Source organism: Staurois parvus, unplaced genomic scaffold, assembly GCF_062004578.1.
Source record: "Staurois parvus isolate SC_StPar_1 unplaced genomic scaffold, SC_StPar_1.0 ptg000056l, whole genome shotgun sequence".
NCBI lineage: Eukaryota > Metazoa > Chordata > Amphibia > Anura > Ranidae > Staurois > Staurois parvus.
In genome coordinates, this window is record NW_028317852.1 from 4,285,343 (window position 1) to 4,305,722 (window position 20,380).

A 20,380-nucleotide genomic window follows, 5' to 3' on the forward strand; every position below is an offset into this window, starting at 1 on the left:
TGTGCTTATCTAGTCTATTTGTGATTGTTTTATTGTTTTTTTCTTTCTATTTTCATTCAGTTTCACATTAAATTTTCCCTATCTTTTTATTATTATTAATTATAATATTATTTTTGTTCTTTCTGTACTTCATATTTCAACAGAGCTGGAGAGGAAGCTTGCATTCTGATTGCTTTGCCTTAAGTTCCACAAAATTTTCAACAAAAAAGTGGTTATAGTGCATTTGTGCTTACAGTGCCAAATAGAAAGTTCCTCATTTTTTTCAGCTTTCAAAGCCATTAGTAGCATTTGTCAAAACGAAGTAGGTTTCCGGGATCATTTTAGTTTTGTTATAACAAAACTAGTGGTAAGTGTCTTCGTAAGCCTTGCAGAGCATCCTGTAGGTTCTTTTCATTTGAAAGCACAGCAGAAACTTCCTATGACACAAGCAGGAATGGCAGCAGGATTTAACCTTTTATCTATTTTAAAAGATCAATAGGAAGTGTCATTGCAAGAGGTTTTCTTTTCCTATTTACAAAGTGCGAGAAGAATATTTTCAGGAGTAAGTGCAGTAAAAGAATGAAGCGCACACGACATAGCATTTAATTTTTATTGTCACCCTCTGGCTTTTCTTCACTTTGAACGTCAGTGAATGTAACATCACTTTTGGAAATGGCAAATGAGACTGATTTATCGTATACCGCAGCCTATATTACAGTGGAAACTGTGATTGGAATATCAGCTGTCTTGGGCAACATCCTGGTCATTTGGGCAGTGAAACTAAACTCAAGCCTCCAGAACACAACTTTTTTCTTCATTGTATCATTGGCATTCGCTGATCTTGCGGTTGGAGTCCTGGTTATGCCCCTGGCCATTATTGTTAGCCTTGGAATGGAGCTACCCTTTTACAGCTGTTTGTTTATGTGCTGTCTGATGATAGTATTAACCAATGCATCCATCCTATCTCTGCTGGCAGTTTCTATTGACAGATACTTGAGAATTAAGATACCCACTAGGTAAGTTATTTTTATCTAACATCTTTATCTTTATCCTATTTTTTTTATCCTATGTATTTTATATCCTATTTATTTATTTTATTTCATTTATAGTATACATGACTTATTTGGTTATTTTATCACTGCCTAATTCAATGTAAAAAAAACCCACCTATGTCCAGTTCCCTATTCGACTGTGTATCCTTTCCTATTCTGAGTTGGCTTTCGTGTAACATGCATTAAAAAACCCCCTTTGGTATTAAACAGATATCTTTTTGTAGCGGCTAGCTCCAAATTGGTATCTTTACGTTTGAGGTGGAGGACGAATATTCCTAATTTAGATGATGAAGATTGGTCCGAGGTTTGGGGTTATCCATTTTCTTCCCTAGTTTCTGCCAGAGATAAACTAATTCAATTAAAAAATTTACACCAGGCTTGCTTTACCCCGTATCAGTTACATAGAATGAACCCCTCTTTTTCTTCAGTATGCTGGTGTTGTTCTCATGTAGTCTGGGAGCTTTTTCATATTTTTTGGACCTGTCCTGTTATAATGTCTTTTTTGGCAGGAGGTATTATGTACAATTGAAGAAGTAGTATATATTAGTGTTCCCTTTGATCCGAAATTCTGTTTATTGGGGTTGATTACTCTACATTGGAAAAAACGGTCTCCCCCTACCATGACCCACTGGAAAAATCTTGTGAATTTTAATTTACCCCTTTATCAGACTATCTATTTTAACAGAGGATGCCCCCACAAATTTTACAAAATTTGGTCATGTTGGCTGGATGATGTCTCTACCACCACTGTGGCTGCTGAGGTGGGGAATTGATTGTTTGATAGTCTTTCAGGTGCTTTGTCTTTTCTGTTGTGAGCTTTGTTCCCTTCTTTATGTTATGGTCCTGATAAATTGTCTTTATATGATTAGGCCTTGACTATTATGTGTGGTTTCCCCCCCCCCCCTTTTTCCTCCCCCCCCTTCTGCCTTATTTTTGTTTCTCTCCCTTGGGTTGTTTTTTACTGTTGTTGTTCTCTGTACATTTTGTTGGGCTTTGACCCTGCCCCTATGTCACCTATGTCATTGTAATTTCAAACAAAGCTATCTTTTATATGTTTTACTCATAAAGCTTCAATAATTTCAGCAAAATTTGGGAGAATAACCTAGTATTGTGTAGTATATGAACTTCATAAGATCACATTGCCTAATACTTGTTCCATATACGTTTATTGGGAAAGATATTGATAAACTGTTTTTTATTTTACTGTTAACATACTGTATTCTCACATAGTTAAAAATGAGTGTTTTACCCTGGGCAGAAAAACACAGTTTGGAAACAGATAAAACTATTGCTAACAGACTCTGAAAGTTGAGGCCCTATTCTCTGAAGCTGCGCAGCAGACAATAAATTTGCAGTTATTCCCATCAGACCCCAAGCATACCATGAAATTAAAGTGGTTATAAAAACAATTATTTTCCTAAAATGAAAAAGAATTGATACTTACCTACTCTGTGTAAGCCCTGGTTCACATCTGTGCAATCATACAGGCCACGATTTGAATGAACTCCCGGTTCCCGGGACAAGTAGGGAAAAAGTCCCTGCACTACTTTGGAAATTGTAGCCCACATGGGAACCAAGGTTCCCAGTACAGTTGTGATTTCCAGTGCGGGTGGCATGCCATTAGAATTAATGGCACCCGCCTGTGAGTCCTGCATTCCTCTGTGTGGGTGGTACAGCTGCAGGTATTTGTTCGGGTCCCACAGCAGCACCACCCGCACAGATGTGAACCGTGTGTAAGGGTATTGCACAGAGAGGTCTCTTACTTCTGGAGTCACCCACTGGCGCTCCGTTCTTCCTTTCTGCAAGTCTCTGATAGCACACTGGCTGCAGCGGGGAAATTTGTGCAGGTGTAACATGTTACCAAAGAACACCTGCCCAGGGGCGGACTGACCATTTGGAAACTCGGGCAATGCCCGAGGGCCCGGGGTCAGTAGGGGGCCCCATGAGATGCCCCTGGTACCTTTTTCATAGGCTTTTTTGAGTTTGGGCAAGGACACAGGGGCCCCATGATCCCCTATTGCCCGGGGGCCCCATGAGTTGTCAGTCTGCCCCTGAACCTGCCTATGCCCCTCCAATCCCCCACTGTGACAGTGGGCAGGGGATCTTCTCCCTGCACCTCCCTGCACATTTTAAAATGAGTGCGGCTGTGTGGGGATTCAATCACACAGCCATGTCATTCAATCACAGCAATTTATAAATGAATGAACTACAACTACCGTCTGCCACTGTGGCAGGTGGCTTGTAGTTCTTTAAGGGCACTGGTGAGTGCTCTCGTAGTTCATTGATCTTCCTGCTCTCTAGTAACTGTTTGCCTGCACGAGGTACGGGCAGACAGCTATACTGAGATTCTGCAGGAGCCTGACATTGCACCTGCAGTCTTTTGGTCGTGGGTGCAATGTTCCACAGGATGCAGAAAAAAAAATTATAAATGCACATTTTTTTACCTGCAAAATGTGAATTTAGTCTTCAACCACTTGTAGCACTGTCACTGTACATTTACTGTGGCAGGGTGGCATGGGCCAGCACAGTCACATACTGTATATATGCGTGATCTGCCCTCTTCTGGGTTTGGGATGTGCGCCCCCCTGCCGACCTGTGCTGTGATTGGACACAGCATGAGTTTGGCAGCTGATTTCAGCCAATGATTTTAGCTGAAGTCAGCTGATTGGCTGTGTCCAATCACACACAAAGTTCGGTGTTTGCAAAACACAAGACTCTGTGTACACAGAACAGCAATCTGGTGGCTTGCCATATAGTAAAATAAAAGCAACACACATTATTCATTGATAACACTAGAAGATAATTCCTTCCCAATGTCAATAGTACCGTGACAGTGTATAGTATTATCACTGATCATTGTATTGGTGCCACTATATTATTGTCACTATTGATGTCAGTATCAGTTAGTCAAACTCCCAGCCAGTGTCAGCTAGCGCCAGATTGCCTGCCACACTATCACAGTCCCACTGTCACTGAGAAGTTGCTGATCACCACCATTGCTAGTCTAGCATCATAGCTTCCTAAATTCCAGTATATATCCCATAGTTTGTAGATGTTATAACTATCTCACAAACCAATGTACACTTATTGGGATATTTTTTTTACTAAAGACGTGTAGCAGGAAACATTTTGGCCTAAATTTGTGAAGAAATTTGATTCTTTAAATTTTTTTATTGGATATGTTTTATAGCAGAAAGTAGTAAATATTGTTGTTTTTCTTTAAAAATTCTGTCTTTTTTCATTTATATAATAAAAAAATAAAAAGCACAGTGGTGATCAAATGCCACCAAAAGAGTTTTTGTATCTGTGAAAAAAATTATAAAAAATTAATTTGCATATAGTGTTCCATGACCATGCAATTACCAGTTAAATTAGCACAGTGCCAAAAAATGGCATGATCATGAAGGCGGTAAAACCTTCCAAAGGGCAAGTGGCTAATGCAGGAAACATATTAACCAGTTGCTCTTCACCCTATAGCAGAAATACTGCTACAGGGTGGCAGGGCTGCGCAAAGTCACGTATATGTACATGATTTGCATTCCTGGGAAGGGGGGGGGGGCGCACCGCATACCCGCACCGCCATTGGCAGCTAGGGATGTCAATCTCTGGGTCCCAGCCAGAGATTCTCTGCCGGCACCCAGCACCAGCCAAGAAGCAGTGATAGGGGAGAGACCTGTTTGTAACAACACAGGTCTCTCCCCTGCCAGCAATAACATGCTGCTGTGTATTACTCTGCACAGTAGAGAAATACACAGCAGAATGTTTCCCAAGTAAAACACACACAGCACACATAGTAAAACAGCACACAGTTAACCCTTTGATTGACCAGATGTTAACCCCTTCCTGCCCAGTGTCATTAGAACAATGTCAGTGCTTTTTATTAGCACTGTCACTGGGGATGTCAGTGGCAGTCAGTTCCCACCCAGTGTCAGTCCCACTATAAGTTGCTGATCGCTGCCATTACTAGTATAAAAAATTAAAAAATGATAGTATACAGTATATACCGCCATTTGTAGAAGCTATAACTTTCACTTAAACTATTTAATTTGCATGTATTGGGATTTTTTTTTTAGCAAAGACATGCAGCAGAATACATTTTGGCCTAAATTTTATGATGACCTTTGATTTTTTAAATCTTTTTACTCGATATGTTTTATAGCAAAAAGTCAAAAATATTGTTTTTTTCAAAACTGTCAGTCTTTTTTTGTTTATAGTGCAAAAAACAAAAGATGCACAGGTAATCAAATTTATAAATTTCATTTGGGTGCAGCATTGCATGACCGCGCAATTGTCAGATAAAGTAAAGCAGCGCTGTGTCACAAAAAATGACCTGGTCAGGAAGGGGGATAAATCCTCTGGAGGGCAAAGTGGTTAAGGTAGAAAATTAATTTTTTATGAATTCTTTATTTAGCATTCAAGGAATTCCACAATAAAAGGTAGAACGGAGTTGCAAGAATATATGACAGCTCAATATGTTCAAGTAAGAAAACGCCTTGACTTTAGAGTCTCAGGAGTAAGCCTGCTGGTGCGCCCCCATAGGAAAAGCTTCCTGTGGTGGTGCATCGAGAAGAGAAGCCAAGAGAGTTAGCAGAGGACCCCAGAAGAGGAGGTTCAGGGCTGCTCTGTGCAATGGAATTGTACAAAATCTTGTTATAAAAAAAAAATTATATATATATATATATATATATATATATTACTTTATACTCACTTTTTAGATCTGGAGTCTCTTTTTTACAAAGCCTGGTCTTGTCATCACCCCATTTTTGAACATGGGAGGAACTTTACTGCTTCTGTTCAGGTTTTATGAATCTTAAATGCTTTTCCTGTTTGGGCTGGTCTGCCAGCCTCTTTTCAGCTTTTTTTTAAACCTGTGTTTGTGATGCTTACCCTCCCTGCTGGCGAATTACATTAGTAGAGCTGGGTACAGATACATATTTTTTTTGTTCAGGTGGACTCACCCCATCCACACAAACAAGGGGGATGGAGGAATCTTCCCCTCTTTGTTATTGTATTCTGACAGCGGGATTCCTCTGTTGTCAGGATGCACTGATCAGCACTACAGTTAATTGGCTACAGTTACTGATTGAATGAAAGTTTTTCAGCAGTGCCATTTGATAGAAGGTGATCTACCAATCAACTTCTGTCAGACTGTAAGGGCCATAGACAAATCAAAATGTGTCCTGCCCCTGCTGAACTGGCCAGATTTTGATCCATGTGTACCCAGCTTTGATCAGAATTGACTTGAACTCCCAGCCTCTTTTTGCACCAGCATTTGGACTAGAACCTTCTGAGTAAACCCAGATATGTCCTTTTTGGTTAAATGTTCTGTGTCTGTCCTGTATCCTATTGACTCTGGTTACAACTACGGATAAGCGAACCAGGTTCAGTTCGTAGAAGGTTCAGAATGCCCCAAACTTAGCATCAAACCCTATTAAACTCTATAGCAGGGGAATGTTAAAATGTAATTCTGGCTATTTTTACAGATAAACGCAAGGTCTTTTTCTTAAGACTCTGGTGGAATAAGGGAAAAACTGAAAATACACAAATCTTTTAAATACCACATTCTGGGGGGTTGCCTTAAAGCTGTATGTATAGAAAAAAAACAGTACAATTGAGTCCTTAAAAAGTGACATTTCAAATGAAAAGAAGAACAAACAAAAAATGAGAAACCGCGTGGGATTCCCTCCAGGGGATAAGTATGGGGTACATTCATTCCCACCAAAAGATTTGCATGGGCAAACTGGTCAGATATGGCCAGAACGGTCTCCTAACTGCTTTAGTCCACTCAGATCAAAAAGACTGCACTAACTCCTGGTTGTTTTGACCACTTAGTCTCTTAAGATGGCCAAGCTAGCAGAATTTCTTTTGAAACTTTTCATTTTAAGAATGTTTGTTCTTCCTAGTCTCTCCTTGATGTAAAATAGAATCTCGGTGGTGGCCTCTGCATTGGCGGATACTCCAATTACCATGTCTATGCAAATTTTTTTATTGGGTGCCCCTATTACGGGGGCTCCAGTCAACAAAATGAGACTAATCCATAAGATTTGTGTCTCCTCCTTATGGGCCATTGCCCTTCATTGGAAGTTCCTTTGACCTCTGTTTTGCGGAGAGTTGACATGGTTATACTCATGGAATGTATTCACTATACACTGCTAGATAGGATGCACTTATTCGACAGAAAGTGGGATGGTTGGAAAATGTATCGGCATCTAATGTTTGACTGATGGTCTATCATGTTCTGAAGTGTTTTGAGTCTTTGTAAACTGTTTGGTTGTTTTGTATTTCTTACTGACTGCGTCATTCATGTACATGCATTTATCTTTTTAATGCTTGCATTTTATAATACTGTTAATTACCTATGTGCCTTTTTCTTGGGGTGTTTTGATCCTCAAGAGGTTGCACTGGTTTTGTTGTCTATCTCTTAATAAAAAACATTTGTAAACAAAAAGAAAGTTTGTTCCATTTTCTAAATATTAATGGGGTAAAATCAAAGGTTATTTCCGACCGTAGTGATGAGAATATTTGAAAGAGTAGGACTAAAATTTTTTTCTCAAATGAACGCCTGTGTGTACAACTTCATATAGGCCATATGCACTATGCATATGAAACTGTTGCTTAAATTGGAACTTCACCTTCTCAATCAACATGGACTATTTTAATCCTTATACAGCTAGCATAGATAGGAAAGTGTATCATATTCACTTGTTTTAAACATTTTGTTTAACATTTCTTCAGTTACTTCCATGCCTAGGCAAACAATGTCATACATCCCAGCAGTCTTCAGGAGGGGATGGGAGGGTTCTCAGCTTTGCCTGTGCATGAGCTAAGGGCAGATGGATTTCAGGAAGTAAATGCTACATGGATCATCTGCCCTTCCTCAAGATGGCCACTGCCAGAAATTCTAGGGGTGGTTTTCAAAATAATTTCTCTGCAAAATAAAGCATGGAGGCATGGATGGATGGGAGAGTTTGCTTTGAATATTAAAAATGAATTTTATAGCATGTTTGACTTGTAGTTCTCAAATGCAGTGCAGTTCCACTTTAACCTCCCTGGCGGTATTCCCGAGTGTAGCTCGGGGTAAAGTTTCAGTACCAAAAGCGGTAACCCCGAGCTACACTCGGGCTTACCATGCGTCGTTGCACAGGGATTCCCTACAGCGCTTACCTTGTCCTTCGCTCCCGCGATGTGTCCCCTGCAGCGTCCCCGGCCATCTCCTCCGGCCGATGCCGGCATTGGCTTCCGTGTTCCGGTCCCTGTGACGTCGGGACGTACGGGCACCGGAACCGGCAGCAAATTTGAAAATTAAAAAAAAAATGACTTTTTTTTAAAACGATTATTTCATAGCAAAACATTCCTGTATCAAAGCATTTCACATACATTTTGTCCCTACTGCTTTGTCCTGTGCTTTGCCTGCATTTTGACTGTTCTTTCTGCCTGAAAACTTAGAAAAGTCCACGGCGTCCAAAAAGCGTCCCTTTAGGTCAAAATCGGTTTTAGACCGGCTAGAGAACAGAGATAGTAAATCAGAACTACTTGCAGAATTGAGTGATAATGATTCATGTCGGAAATTCGTCATCAGACACTGAAAACGATATTGCGACTTTGCTCAGTGATGTGCAAACTTGGCGCTATATTTCAAATTTCAGTGTTTTTGGTTTGATTATATTATTGAATTAAATTTATTATTATTATTATATTATTATTTTTTATGAGTATTTATTAAATTATAATTTATGATTTCGTGTTTCAAGTCTTATCATACCCGGAATGTTTACTAGACTCTTGTTCAGACAGATTTCAGGGAGTTATTCCTAAATTACAGGCCTACAATAAAAAAAATACATATTTCCATGCAAAAAAATGGTACCGCTTTTGGTACAAAATTCCTGACATAATCATACCGCCAGGGAGGTTAAAGTGTGGCAGAGCCTTATGTACAGTTACATTTATTGAGCTGTACAAAAGTGCAGTTAAATTATTAGCAGTTCATAGTCTTCCATCCATGGTAATGAAATTCTTATGCCTGGTATCATTTGTAGACATTAAAAAAAACCTGTCCAATCTGTACAGGGCAGAATTGTGTTAATTCCCAATGGAGTTGATTTTCAGGGCTCATTTCTGTCTGTTAAAACAATTAGCATTTTGTGACCTTGTAGGTCCTGTTTGGCTGTAATAAATGGTGCTATATTTTGTTACTACAAAGTTTTATCTTATCAAACTAACATGCATAAAAATGTAAATGCTTTCTCTGCAGCATAAGCATAATTGCCGGTTACTTACATAAACCATTTCCTCTTTTTGGAAAAGGTTGGGTATTTCATGGTCTGTTACACATAACTTTTCAAGTATTCATGCGGCATGTGTTAACTAAAAATTAAATTGTGAATGCAAATGGCTGAAGTTCAAACTTAAAAAGAAATACATCTTTTTTAATGGTCTTATCTTTGTGCCCCTTATGTCACTCAGCAAAAAAAAAAACTTGGATCCTGTGATGTCAAATTAAACTTTTGTGGAGAACCGTTGTCATAAAAAAAAAAAAAATCACTAACCGCTTGACCACTGGAAGGTTTTACCCCCTTCATAATCACGGCATTTTTTTGCCATTCAGCACTGTGTTATTTTAATTGTCAGTTGCTCAGTCATGCAATACTGTATCCAAATGAAATTTATATAATTTTTTTCATACAAATAGAGTTTTTTTTGGTAGTATTTAAATACCATAGGGTTTTTTATCTTTATCTTTTCTATCTGATATGTAAACAAAAAAATACAGAAGATTTTGAAGAAAAAAAACATGTTTTTCTTAGTTTCTGTTAGAAAATCTTGCAAACAAATAATCTTTCTTCCTAATTGTAGGCCAAGATGTAGTCTTTAACATTTCCTTGGTAGAAAATAACCCACATCAGTGTATATTATTTACTCTGTATGAAAGATATAGAGTCTTCAAACTATAGAATACTGTATGTATATTTGAAAATTGATCACTCTTGATGTGATGTACTGATAGCCTGTCTCATTTCTTGAGGCCGTAGAATGCCAGGACAGTACAAATACCCCCCAAATTACCCCTTTTTGAAAAGTAGACAGTCCAAGTTATTTATTAAGAGGCATGGTGAGATTTTTAAAGTTGTAATTTTTTGTCAGAATGTTTTGGAAAATGAAGAAATTAAATAAAATCTGGGTTTTTTTTTACATACTGTCACCAGTGCAGTACAGCATTTGACTGGTGTGGCAGTGATCAGGCATACTCACTGGTGACAGTATGTAAAAACAAAATACTTTTTTATTCCATTTTTACATTTTTTTTGTCCTTTTTTACTATTTTATACTATTTATGGTCACTGTTATAAGCAATTGTTTTAAGTGTCATGAATGGATTTAATTTATTACAGCTTGGCTACAGCTAATCACAAGGTACATGGTGCTGTGATTGGCCCAGGTACCATGTAATAGCTGTGGGCTAATCACAGCATCACAATAGTAAACAAGCTATCATGAATGGAAGCCATTCATGACAGTTTTCCTTACATGTTATCATGTGATCGCTATGATTGGTCATAGCAGTGACATTTTTTTTAATACTGGCCACTCACAGTGGCCGGGTACTCAGCACTTTGATCCACCAGACACAACAATCACAGGACCGCACCACTGTATGCCCCAGTGCGTATGTGCAATGTGACGTACATGTACACCACAGTGACTGGGGAAGCAGCCCACCTGCAGTAAATGTACTGTTGGTAGGTGGCAAGTGGTTAAAGTGGTTGCAAAATTTAAAACAAAAGCACAGTAATACCTCTTCAGTAAATTTTATAACCTCTCCGTGACCCTTGTTTTTCTGTTTAAATCTTTCTTTTATAGAATTTACCTGTAAGTCAATAGGCCCTTCTTCTTTGTGGCAACAATCTGCAGACATCTACAATGTTGCCACCATAATGCATATGTTCTCCTTCTCTTAGCAAGTAAGGTCGCTCATACATGGTTTGTTTTTTATAGTCCAACCAGTGGGCTGAATGAAAAAAAAAATGAACAGATTCCTTCATCTACAAAAATGAAGGAATGCACCCTGCAGATCAAGTTACATTAGTGCTTCAGTTACAGTCTGTGCTACTTGTGAAGAAACTTCTTTATCACTCTAGTTTGCCACCCCTTTAAAGATGAATTAACCCCTGCTGAAGTTTGTTTCTGCTCTTTCCTTAATCTCAACCTAATCTCAAATTTCACTCTGTGTGTACTAAAGAAATACCACCCAAATTCAACGTCATTTAAAGGACAAGTTCCCTTTCCTTTGTGTTCACCCTCTCTTAAGGAAATCCTACCTTTACATCAAGAAAGATTTAAATCCTCATGTGCACCAACTAGGGCCCCATCGAGCATGCAGAAAATTGGACACTTTAGTTTAAAGGGACAATGACATATCTGATTAAAGAGCTCTTTTCCTTTTCAGAGTTAAACCCAGCTACCAGTAACTGAGAACCTAAAAGTGAGTTAGTCTGGCCATTTGATGGTTTCCTGCAGCTCACTTGGGAAGAAACATCTCAGAACTGTCGCTACTGTTTAAATTCTGATTTGTAGGACATCTAAAAATTGATTAAAGTTGTTGTGTTGCAACTCTTACTAGAGTCTTCTAAGAGTGTAAGATCTTGTAGTACCTGGCAGTACTGAAATGTAATGTTACCTGGGGGTAAACTAAATACACTTTAATATTTTTTAATGTTATTAGCTTAATAACTGATGTTCACATCAATTATCTTTAAAATAAACAAATATGGTCAAATCCCAATTGGTAAATTAAATGCACTACTGTTTAAAACATCAGTTTTTCATAATACATTATGTACCATAAAATTAGATTTAGGTCATTTATTTATTTATTGTGTAGCACTACCCCTTAGGGATTGTTGATGAATTTGGGTCCCCCTATAGTTTTGTACAGCCAATCAGGTAGCATTTTTCACACACACTTTCATTTGTAGACAGAAATCAGGCCTTGATTGTTGGTTTTGTTATTTTATTGAGGGGATTAAACTTGGATAGGGTAAGGGTTGTATAGGATGCCCAAGGGAACTGAAATCTGAGGACAACTTCCTGAACTATTCACAGCTTCACTTCTCTGACTCAGTCTCTGTTGGAGTGCTAGCCAGCAGCTCCAGTTGTACCACGCCATACCCCAGATGAACTCCTCTTCACCCAGCAATCTGGAGATTCCTGAGCACGGGATCTGGCTCCTGTTCCTTTAAGTAAGGTGTACAGTCACAAGCAGAGGGCTAATCGGGTTTCCCACCAGAGTGCTCGTTCCCCTATCTTCCCAGGGGGTGCAGGTGTACACACTCAGATCCTTTCCTTTACCATTTGTGGAATGGCTGCTGCTACCAGGCCTATCAGCTGGGCTGTTCCTTCCCTGCCATACAGGTGGTCCTCTCAGGGGGCCAGTGAGTCCTGAGTTTTCCTCCTTTCCAGGTCCAGGCTCGCAGGCAGGCCCCATCCCACTAGGCCTCCTGGCAGCATTCCACCTCCAGCCTTCCACTCCTCTCCCACCACCAGACTCCGGCTACTGAGCAGGCTCCAATACTTTTCAGCCCCTTGCCAAGCCTCCTGTTGTTGATTGGCTGAGGTCCCTCAAAAGTGCAGCCAACCACTTCTCAGATCCACCCACTGCTTCAAAGGCCCTCCTCCGAAAGCCTTAGAGCAGTGGGAAATTCCAGAGGGGCTGACTTCTCAGTCCTGACCAGAATCTGACCCTCTAACTATCTCAACTGAGCTGCTAATCAGCTCCTCACTAGGGTCTAGCTCCCCCTAGCTAAACTAGGAGGGTGCTACATTTGAGTGAGACAGCAGTTAGGTCATTACTGACTAAATCAGTCTGTGGTTTATAAACAGGAAAATAGATCTCTACTCATACCACTTTTTTCCACCTATTTTGGGGCTGACCTGTTGTGAGAATAATTTGCCTTTAATGTTAGGTATCTTTTTATTTGGCCTATCTTCTTTTATAGTTTACAAAACAGTTATTATATTATGCCTGTGTGCATTAAAATTCATTGATTTTCTTGAAAATGTGCATTTGACAAATCACTGTGCAAACATTGTGTGACATTTTAACAACCACCATTTCATTTTCCAGGGCTTTTGCATACAGAAAATATATATCATTTGAGGATTCTAATTAATTTTCTAGCACAAAAATGCAGATTTTTACATGTATGTGAACAATGTTTAGAATTGGCCCAGTAGGCAAGTGGTTAATGTTTCATCGATGTTCCTTTTCCATAGAAAGTATTCATACTGATGATCCCGATTTTATGTGTGCAAGATGAAGACTGTGGTCTAGTGTCTGTTCAAGAACATAAAAATTAAGCACAAGACTATAGAAATATCTGCTTTCAGTTCAGAAAGCCACCAAGGGGAATTTGTTTCAGTGGTTACATGATTACAAGAAGTAGGAGTGTGCTAGTATCAGACGTTAGCCACTTTGGTTAGTTATAGAAAAGATTTTTAACCACTTTCTCTCCAGAGGATTTACCCCCCAGAAGATTTACCCTCCTTAACCTCCTCGGAGGTATGATTATTTCCGATTTTTTGTGCTGAAAGCGGTACCACTTTTTTTGCATGGAAATATGTAGTTTTTTTATTGTAGGCTGTAATTTTTAGGAATAACTCACTGAAATCTGTCCGAACAAGAGTCTAGTAAACATCCCGGGTAGGATAAAATTTGAAACACAAAATCATAAATTATAATTTAATAAATAATCATAAAAAATAATAATATAATAATAAATTTAATTCAATAATATAATCAAACCAAAAACACTGAAATTTGAAATACAGAGGCAAATTCGCACATCGCTGAGCAAAGTCGCAAAATCGTTTTCAGTGTCTGATGATGAATTTCCCCACAAATCATTATCACTCAATTCTGCAAGTGGTTCTGATTTACTATCGCTGTTCTCTAGCTGGTCTAAAACCGCTTTTGACGTAAAGGGACGCTTTTTGGACGCCATGGACTTTTCTAAGTTTCCAGGCAGAAAGAACAGTCAAAATGCAGGCAGGGCACAGGACAAAGCAGTAGGGACAAAATGTATGTGAAATGCTTTGAAGCAGCAATGTTTTACTATGTAATAAACATTATAAAAAAAATGACATTTTTAAAAAATTTCATATTTGCCGCTGGTTCTGGCGCCCGTACGTCCCGACGTCACAGGGACTGGAACACGGAAACCTGATGCCGGCATCAGCCGGAAGAGATGGCCGGGGACGCTGCAGGGGACACATCGTGGGAGCGAAGGACAAGGTAAGTGCTGCAGGGACTCCCGAGTGTAGCTCGGGGTTACCGCTCTTGGTACTCAAATTTTACCCTGAGCTACACTCGGGAATACCGCTAAGGAGGTTAATGACCAGGCCTCTTTTTGCTACTCGGCGCTGCACTAATTCAACTGATAATTGTGCAGTCATGCAATGCTATACCCAAAAGAAATTTATGTCCTTTTTTTCACACAACTAGAGATTTCTTTCGATGGTATTTGATCACCTGTGCGCTTTTTATTTTTTGTGCTATAAACAAAAAAAGACCAAACATTTTGAAGAAAAACAATATTTTTTACTTTCGGCTATAAAAAATATATAGTATACTTAAAGTTAGTTATAAATTTAGGCCAAAATGTATTCTGCTACATGTTTTTGGTTAAAAAAATCCCAATAAGTGTATATTGATTGCTTTGTGTGAAAGTTATAGCAGCTACAAACTATGGTATACATAATGGAATTTACACAGTTTTTAATTTCTGACTGCCCATCACATTTCTTGAGGTGCTAAAAAACAAATCCCAATAAGTGTATATTGATTGCTTTGTGTGAAAGTTATAGCGACTACATTTCTTGCTATACAGTGCTGCACTAAAAACTATATTTTCTCATTTCTGTCATAAAAAATATCCAAAAAAACAAAAATTTCATCATTAATTTAGGCCAAAATGTATTCTGCTACATGTTTTTGGTTAAAAAATCCCAATAAGTGTGTATTGATTGCTTTGTGTGAAAGTTATAGCATCTACAAACTATGGTATAGATAATGGAATTTACACAGTTTTTACTTTCTGAATGCCCATCACATTTCTTGAGGTGCTAAAATACCAGGATAGTACAAATACCCCCAAATGACCCCTTTTCGGAAAGTAGACACCCTAAGCTATCTGCTGAGAGGCATATTGTGTCCATAGAAGATATATTTTTTTCCACAAGTTTCTGGAAAACTACAAAAAATTTTTTTTTTTTACACAAAGTTGTCACTTAAATGATATATTTCTCGCACAAGCCATGGGTATATGTGGAATTACACCCCAAAATACATTCTGCTTCTTCTACCGAGTATGGGGATACCACATGTGTGAGACTTTTTGGGAGCCTAGCCACATACAGGAGCCTGAAATCCAATGACCACTTTGAAAGCTTGAAGGTGCGTAACTTCCTCATTTCACTTCCTCACTACCTATCACAGTTTCGAAAGGCCCTGAAATGCCAGGAAAGCACCAACCCCCCCCCCCCCCCCCAAATGACCCCTTTTTGGAAAGTAGACACCCCAGGAAATTTAAAAAGAGTATTTTCAGGATCTAATTTTCTTCACAAGGTTTTGAAATATAAAAAAGAAAAGAAAAAAATATGTTTTTGTTTTTTTCTTCGTATTCCAAAAACTTGTGGCAACAAACAAGATCTGCAAAATACTCACCATGCTTCTTATCAAATTCCTTGGGGTGTCTACTTTCCAAAAAGGGATCATTTGTGGGGGTTTGGTGCTATTCTGGCATTTCAGGGCCTCCGAAACTGTGATAGGTAGTCAGGAAGTGTAATGAGGAAATAAAGCCTGAAGGTGCTTATTGGATTTTGGGGTCCTGTACTTGGCTAGACTGCCAAAATGTTTCTCACATGTGGTACCCCCATACTCGGGAGCAGTAGCAGAATGTATTTTGGGGAGTAATTCCACATATACCCATGGCATGTGTGAGCAATACATCATTTAAGTGACAATTTTGTGTAAAAAAAAATGTTTTTGTCATTTTCCAAAAACTTGTGGTAAAATAATAATTCTTCTATTGATTCAACATGCCTCTCAGCAAATAGTTTGGGGTGTCTACTTTCCAAAAAGGGGTCGTTTATTTTTTTTGGGGGGGGGCATTTTATGCCCAGCATTAGAAGTTTATGCCACACATTACTCACTCTTCTAACCACTTGAAGATCAAACTTTTCTGACACTTTTTTGTTCACATGAAAACAAATCAGTATCTTTTGCTAGCAAATTAATTTAAACCCCCAAACATTATATATTTTTTTTAAGCAAACACCCTAGTTAATAAAATGGTTGGTGTTGCAATATGTTATGTCACATCAAACGCAAAAAAAACCAAACACTTTTTTTACTTTTAATGCACAAAAACACAGTATAATGGCCAATTATTTGGTAAAGTATAAAAGATGATGGTATGCTGAGTAAATAGATACCAAACATTACATGCTTTAAAACTGCGCATGCCCCGTGCAATGGCGACAAACTGCATACGTTTTTAATATTCATAGGCAACAGTTTAAAAGCTTTTACAAGCTACCATTTTAGATTTACAGAGGAGGTCTAGTGTTAGAATTACTGCCCTTGATCGGACGTTCACGGCGATACTTCACATGCATGGTGCAACCGCTGTTTACATACCGGCACAGGGTCAATGCTCACGCACACGGGGAGGGGGCGAGGGTGATTTTTTTTTTTCAAGTTGTTTTGATTTTTTTAAATTATTTTTACACTGTCCCTTTCATTTTTTATTTTGATCACTTTTAATGCTATCACAGGGAATGCAAATATCCCCTATAACTTCAATGGGCATTGTCATATATTCTTTTTTGGGAAATCTGGGGTCTATCAGACTCTTGATCTCTCCTCTGCCCTTACATTATCTAATCAAACCAAGATCGGTGTGATCAGATGCTTTCCCAATTTACAAATGGCGCTGTTTATATCCTGCGAAACTGAAGTGATGAAATGCTCATAGCTTCCGATTTCATAGGCTATAGAGATGATTGGCACCATTCTGGTCTCCAATCAGCTCTATGGTCAGCTGGCAGAAATACTGGCTGCATTTTCAGGTTCCCCCGATGGCACGGGACAGCCCGAGAAGGCCGTGAAAGGCAGCGGGGAAGGGGGGGCATCATCTCCCACTGCAGCTATTTAGCCACTAGGATTGCTTTTACATGAAAGCTGACTGAAAAAAATGATACCAGGATGATGCCTGCAGCTGTAGGCATCATCCTGGTTTAACCATTCAAAGTCCAGTGATGTACCAGTACTTCGCTGGTCCTTGTTGGGTATATATGCTATGTTCTTTTTTTTTTTTTTGAATGCAGCCTGTGGACTGAATGAAAAAAAAAAATCTCTGCCAGAAAAAGTGTGTGGTATGCCCACCATTAGAATATATGGCCCTTCATCCACCCATTTCTAATGGTGGGCACACATTAAGTCACACTGTGTCACATGAGCCAGCTCCAAGATTGTACAAATGTCTAAGTAGTGGCACGCTTGAATAAAAATTGTCCACATATAAGTGGTACCCCATATGGAAAAAGGATGACAGCAAGTCCCAAACTGTCATGCCACTGCTTCCCATGTAGTCTGGGCATTTGGGGGGCTCCACGTGACTATCTTTTCCCTCGTAAATCCAAAACTTATATGAATAGCCTGTTGCCCTCTCACAGGTCTTGACCCCATATTTGGCACACTTGCTGGGCAAGTGTGCCAAATGGGGAATACAAGGCAGCCAGAAAAATCAATGAGGGACTCATCAACGCAGATTTTTTGCTGGAGAGTATAGACATCTGCAAATTTTTGGTTAAGGTGATTTATGAGGGTCTGAATTTTGTGGAGTCGGTCAAATTCAGGGTCACCTCGAGGACGACAGAGTGTATTGCCATTGAAATGCATAAAACACATTATTCTCTCATATCTATGCCTGGCCATGGCAGCAGAGAACACGGGCATGTGAAGAATCGGGTCTGTGGACCAATACAACCGCAATTAATTTTTTTAGTAATGCCCATGTTGAGGGTTAGGCCCAAAAAAACATTAAATTCGGAAACCGTAATGGGTTTCCATGCGAATGGTCTGGCAAGGTTTGAATTTGGGTCAGCGGCGATAAGTTGTTGTGCAGAAAAATTGCTTTGATCCGCAATCAATGCATACAGATCTTCCGTGAAAAACAGCTCCAAAAAATCAAAGGGAGTAGTTAAATTTGCTATTTCCACCTGAATTCTGGGTTGGGCAGTGAATAAGGGAAGTACGGGTGCTGCAGAATTCGTGGGCTGTCAATCGGGATTTGCAAGCACATCCGCAAGGATACTAGGGGCTCTACGAGCCTGTGTGCAAATACTTGTGCTCGCCATAGCACCAGATTGTACTGCACTTATGGGACTTGCCACGTCACCAAGTGATACTGTAGTGCTGGTATTATTCTTCTTCTTATTATTATTATTATACAGGATTTATATAGCGCCAACAGTTTTCTCAGTTTTACAATATAACGGGAGATAATACAGCAACAATACAGTTCAATACAAGATGGTTAGGAGGGCCCTGCTTCTTGGAGCTTACAATCTAAGAGGTATGTGAAAGAAAAAAAAAAAAAATTTACCGACAAGTGCTAACAGAGATCAGGCCTAATTCTGCCAACACTGCGGTTTTGTGTGCAATGTATCAAGTGACAGTAACCTACTGACACTAAAAAAACAAAAAACAAAACAAAAAAAACCTAAAAATCCTCCTGCGCTGATACGGAATGGTGCAGCGCTAACTACAAAAGTGAATAAAAATGAATAAAAATAAATGTGTATCCATATAATCATAAAGTGCTAATAAATCAACAAACCACAAATATACATATAACAATAAAGTGCTAATCAGAACCGTGATATAAAGTGGACAATACTAGTGTATGGGTCACCTTAGTGATCTAAAAATAGTGATAAACACACACAATATATAATGAAATAAACTGGTGTTAAGTGTCCTTGGTATAATCAAAAAACCTTTTAAAGCAAGTACTAATAAGTCCATATAGTAACAAGTGCTGATAAAACGTGATAAAACACCATGCAATGTGTTAAACGTGAACACTTCGTGCAAGTGCCGGCACACTTTAAATCCACTCCAGCTGGAGTGCCTCCTCTACCTCCTTCCTGTGACCCAAAAGGGCCCAACAAGCATTCAGGATCACTCTGGATCCTTTATATCTCCGGCTAATACCTCTCCAGAAAGCCAAGGATCATAAACGGTCTCCTGTTCAGCCTCCAAATGATTCCTCCTCTGCCTTTTATAAGGATACTCTGTAGGGTATATTATTCACAATCCCAGTGAGTAATAAAAAGATCCACAAAAATGCCACAAAGCCACCAGGCAGACCAACCATGTGGCAGCATCAGACCATCATTTTCATTAACCTACTGACACTGCTCTTGCTGGGGAGAAGGGGGGGTAAGCGTAGGGGCTAAACACAGGTGCTGGGAGGTGCTGGGGCAGATCCCACTAACGCTGCATTTTTGGGGATGCTATACTAATGTGAACACTGGTATAGTGCTGATCTGATCAAAGATATTGATTCGTTCAGACACTATACTAGCAATGGAGGTTTATTGTGTATGAGCATGTTCCTGGCAATCAAGGGGTTAAATGTGATTACTGGTGTACTGACAGGCAATCTGACGCTATCTTGGAGGGGCGTGAAAACCACAGGAGCATTAATCACGTATATATATATATATATATATATATATGTGTGTGTGTGTGTGTGATTTTGCGCACCTGTGCCGCCCTGTAGCAGTATTTCTGCTATAGGGCGGTCAAGAAGCCTTTACATAAGCGGTTTGTGTTATGGCGCTGTGTTATTTTAATTGACAATTGAGCAGTCATGCAACTTTGCACACAAATTTAATTACTTTCTTTTTCCCCCACAAATTGAACTTTCTTTCGGTGGTATTTGATCGCCTGTGCGGTGTTTATTTTTTGCGCTATAAAAAGAAAAGGCCAACAATTTTGAACAAAAAAAACAATATTTTGGACTTTTTGCTATAAAACATGTCCAGTGAAAAAATTTAAAAATCTAATTTCATCCAAAATGTATTCTGCGACATGTCTTTGCTAAATAAAATCCCGATACGTGTAAATTAATTGGTTTACGTGAAAGTTATAGCGCCTACAAATGGCGGTATAGATACTGGAATTTTTTGTTATATACTAATAATGGCAGCGATCAGCAACTTATGGCGGGACTGCATGACTGCGGCGGACATTCTGACATTGGGTGGGAGCTGACTTGGGG

General features: G+C 39.1%; 1 protein-coding gene across 1 annotated transcript in view; it reads left to right on the top strand.

Annotated features, from left to right (window-relative positions):
• Positions 1–341: 341 nt before the first annotated feature.
• Positions 342–20,380, top strand: part of LOC149469980 (adenosine receptor A3-like) — a 41,690-nt gene continuing 21,651 nt past the window's right edge. The window contains exon 1 of the mRNA XM_089668367.1: positions 342–995. Coding sequence (XP_089524493.1) covers positions 652–995 — 344 coding nt within the window. The 5' untranslated portion in view covers positions 342–651. The remainder of the gene's footprint in view (positions 996–20,380) is intronic.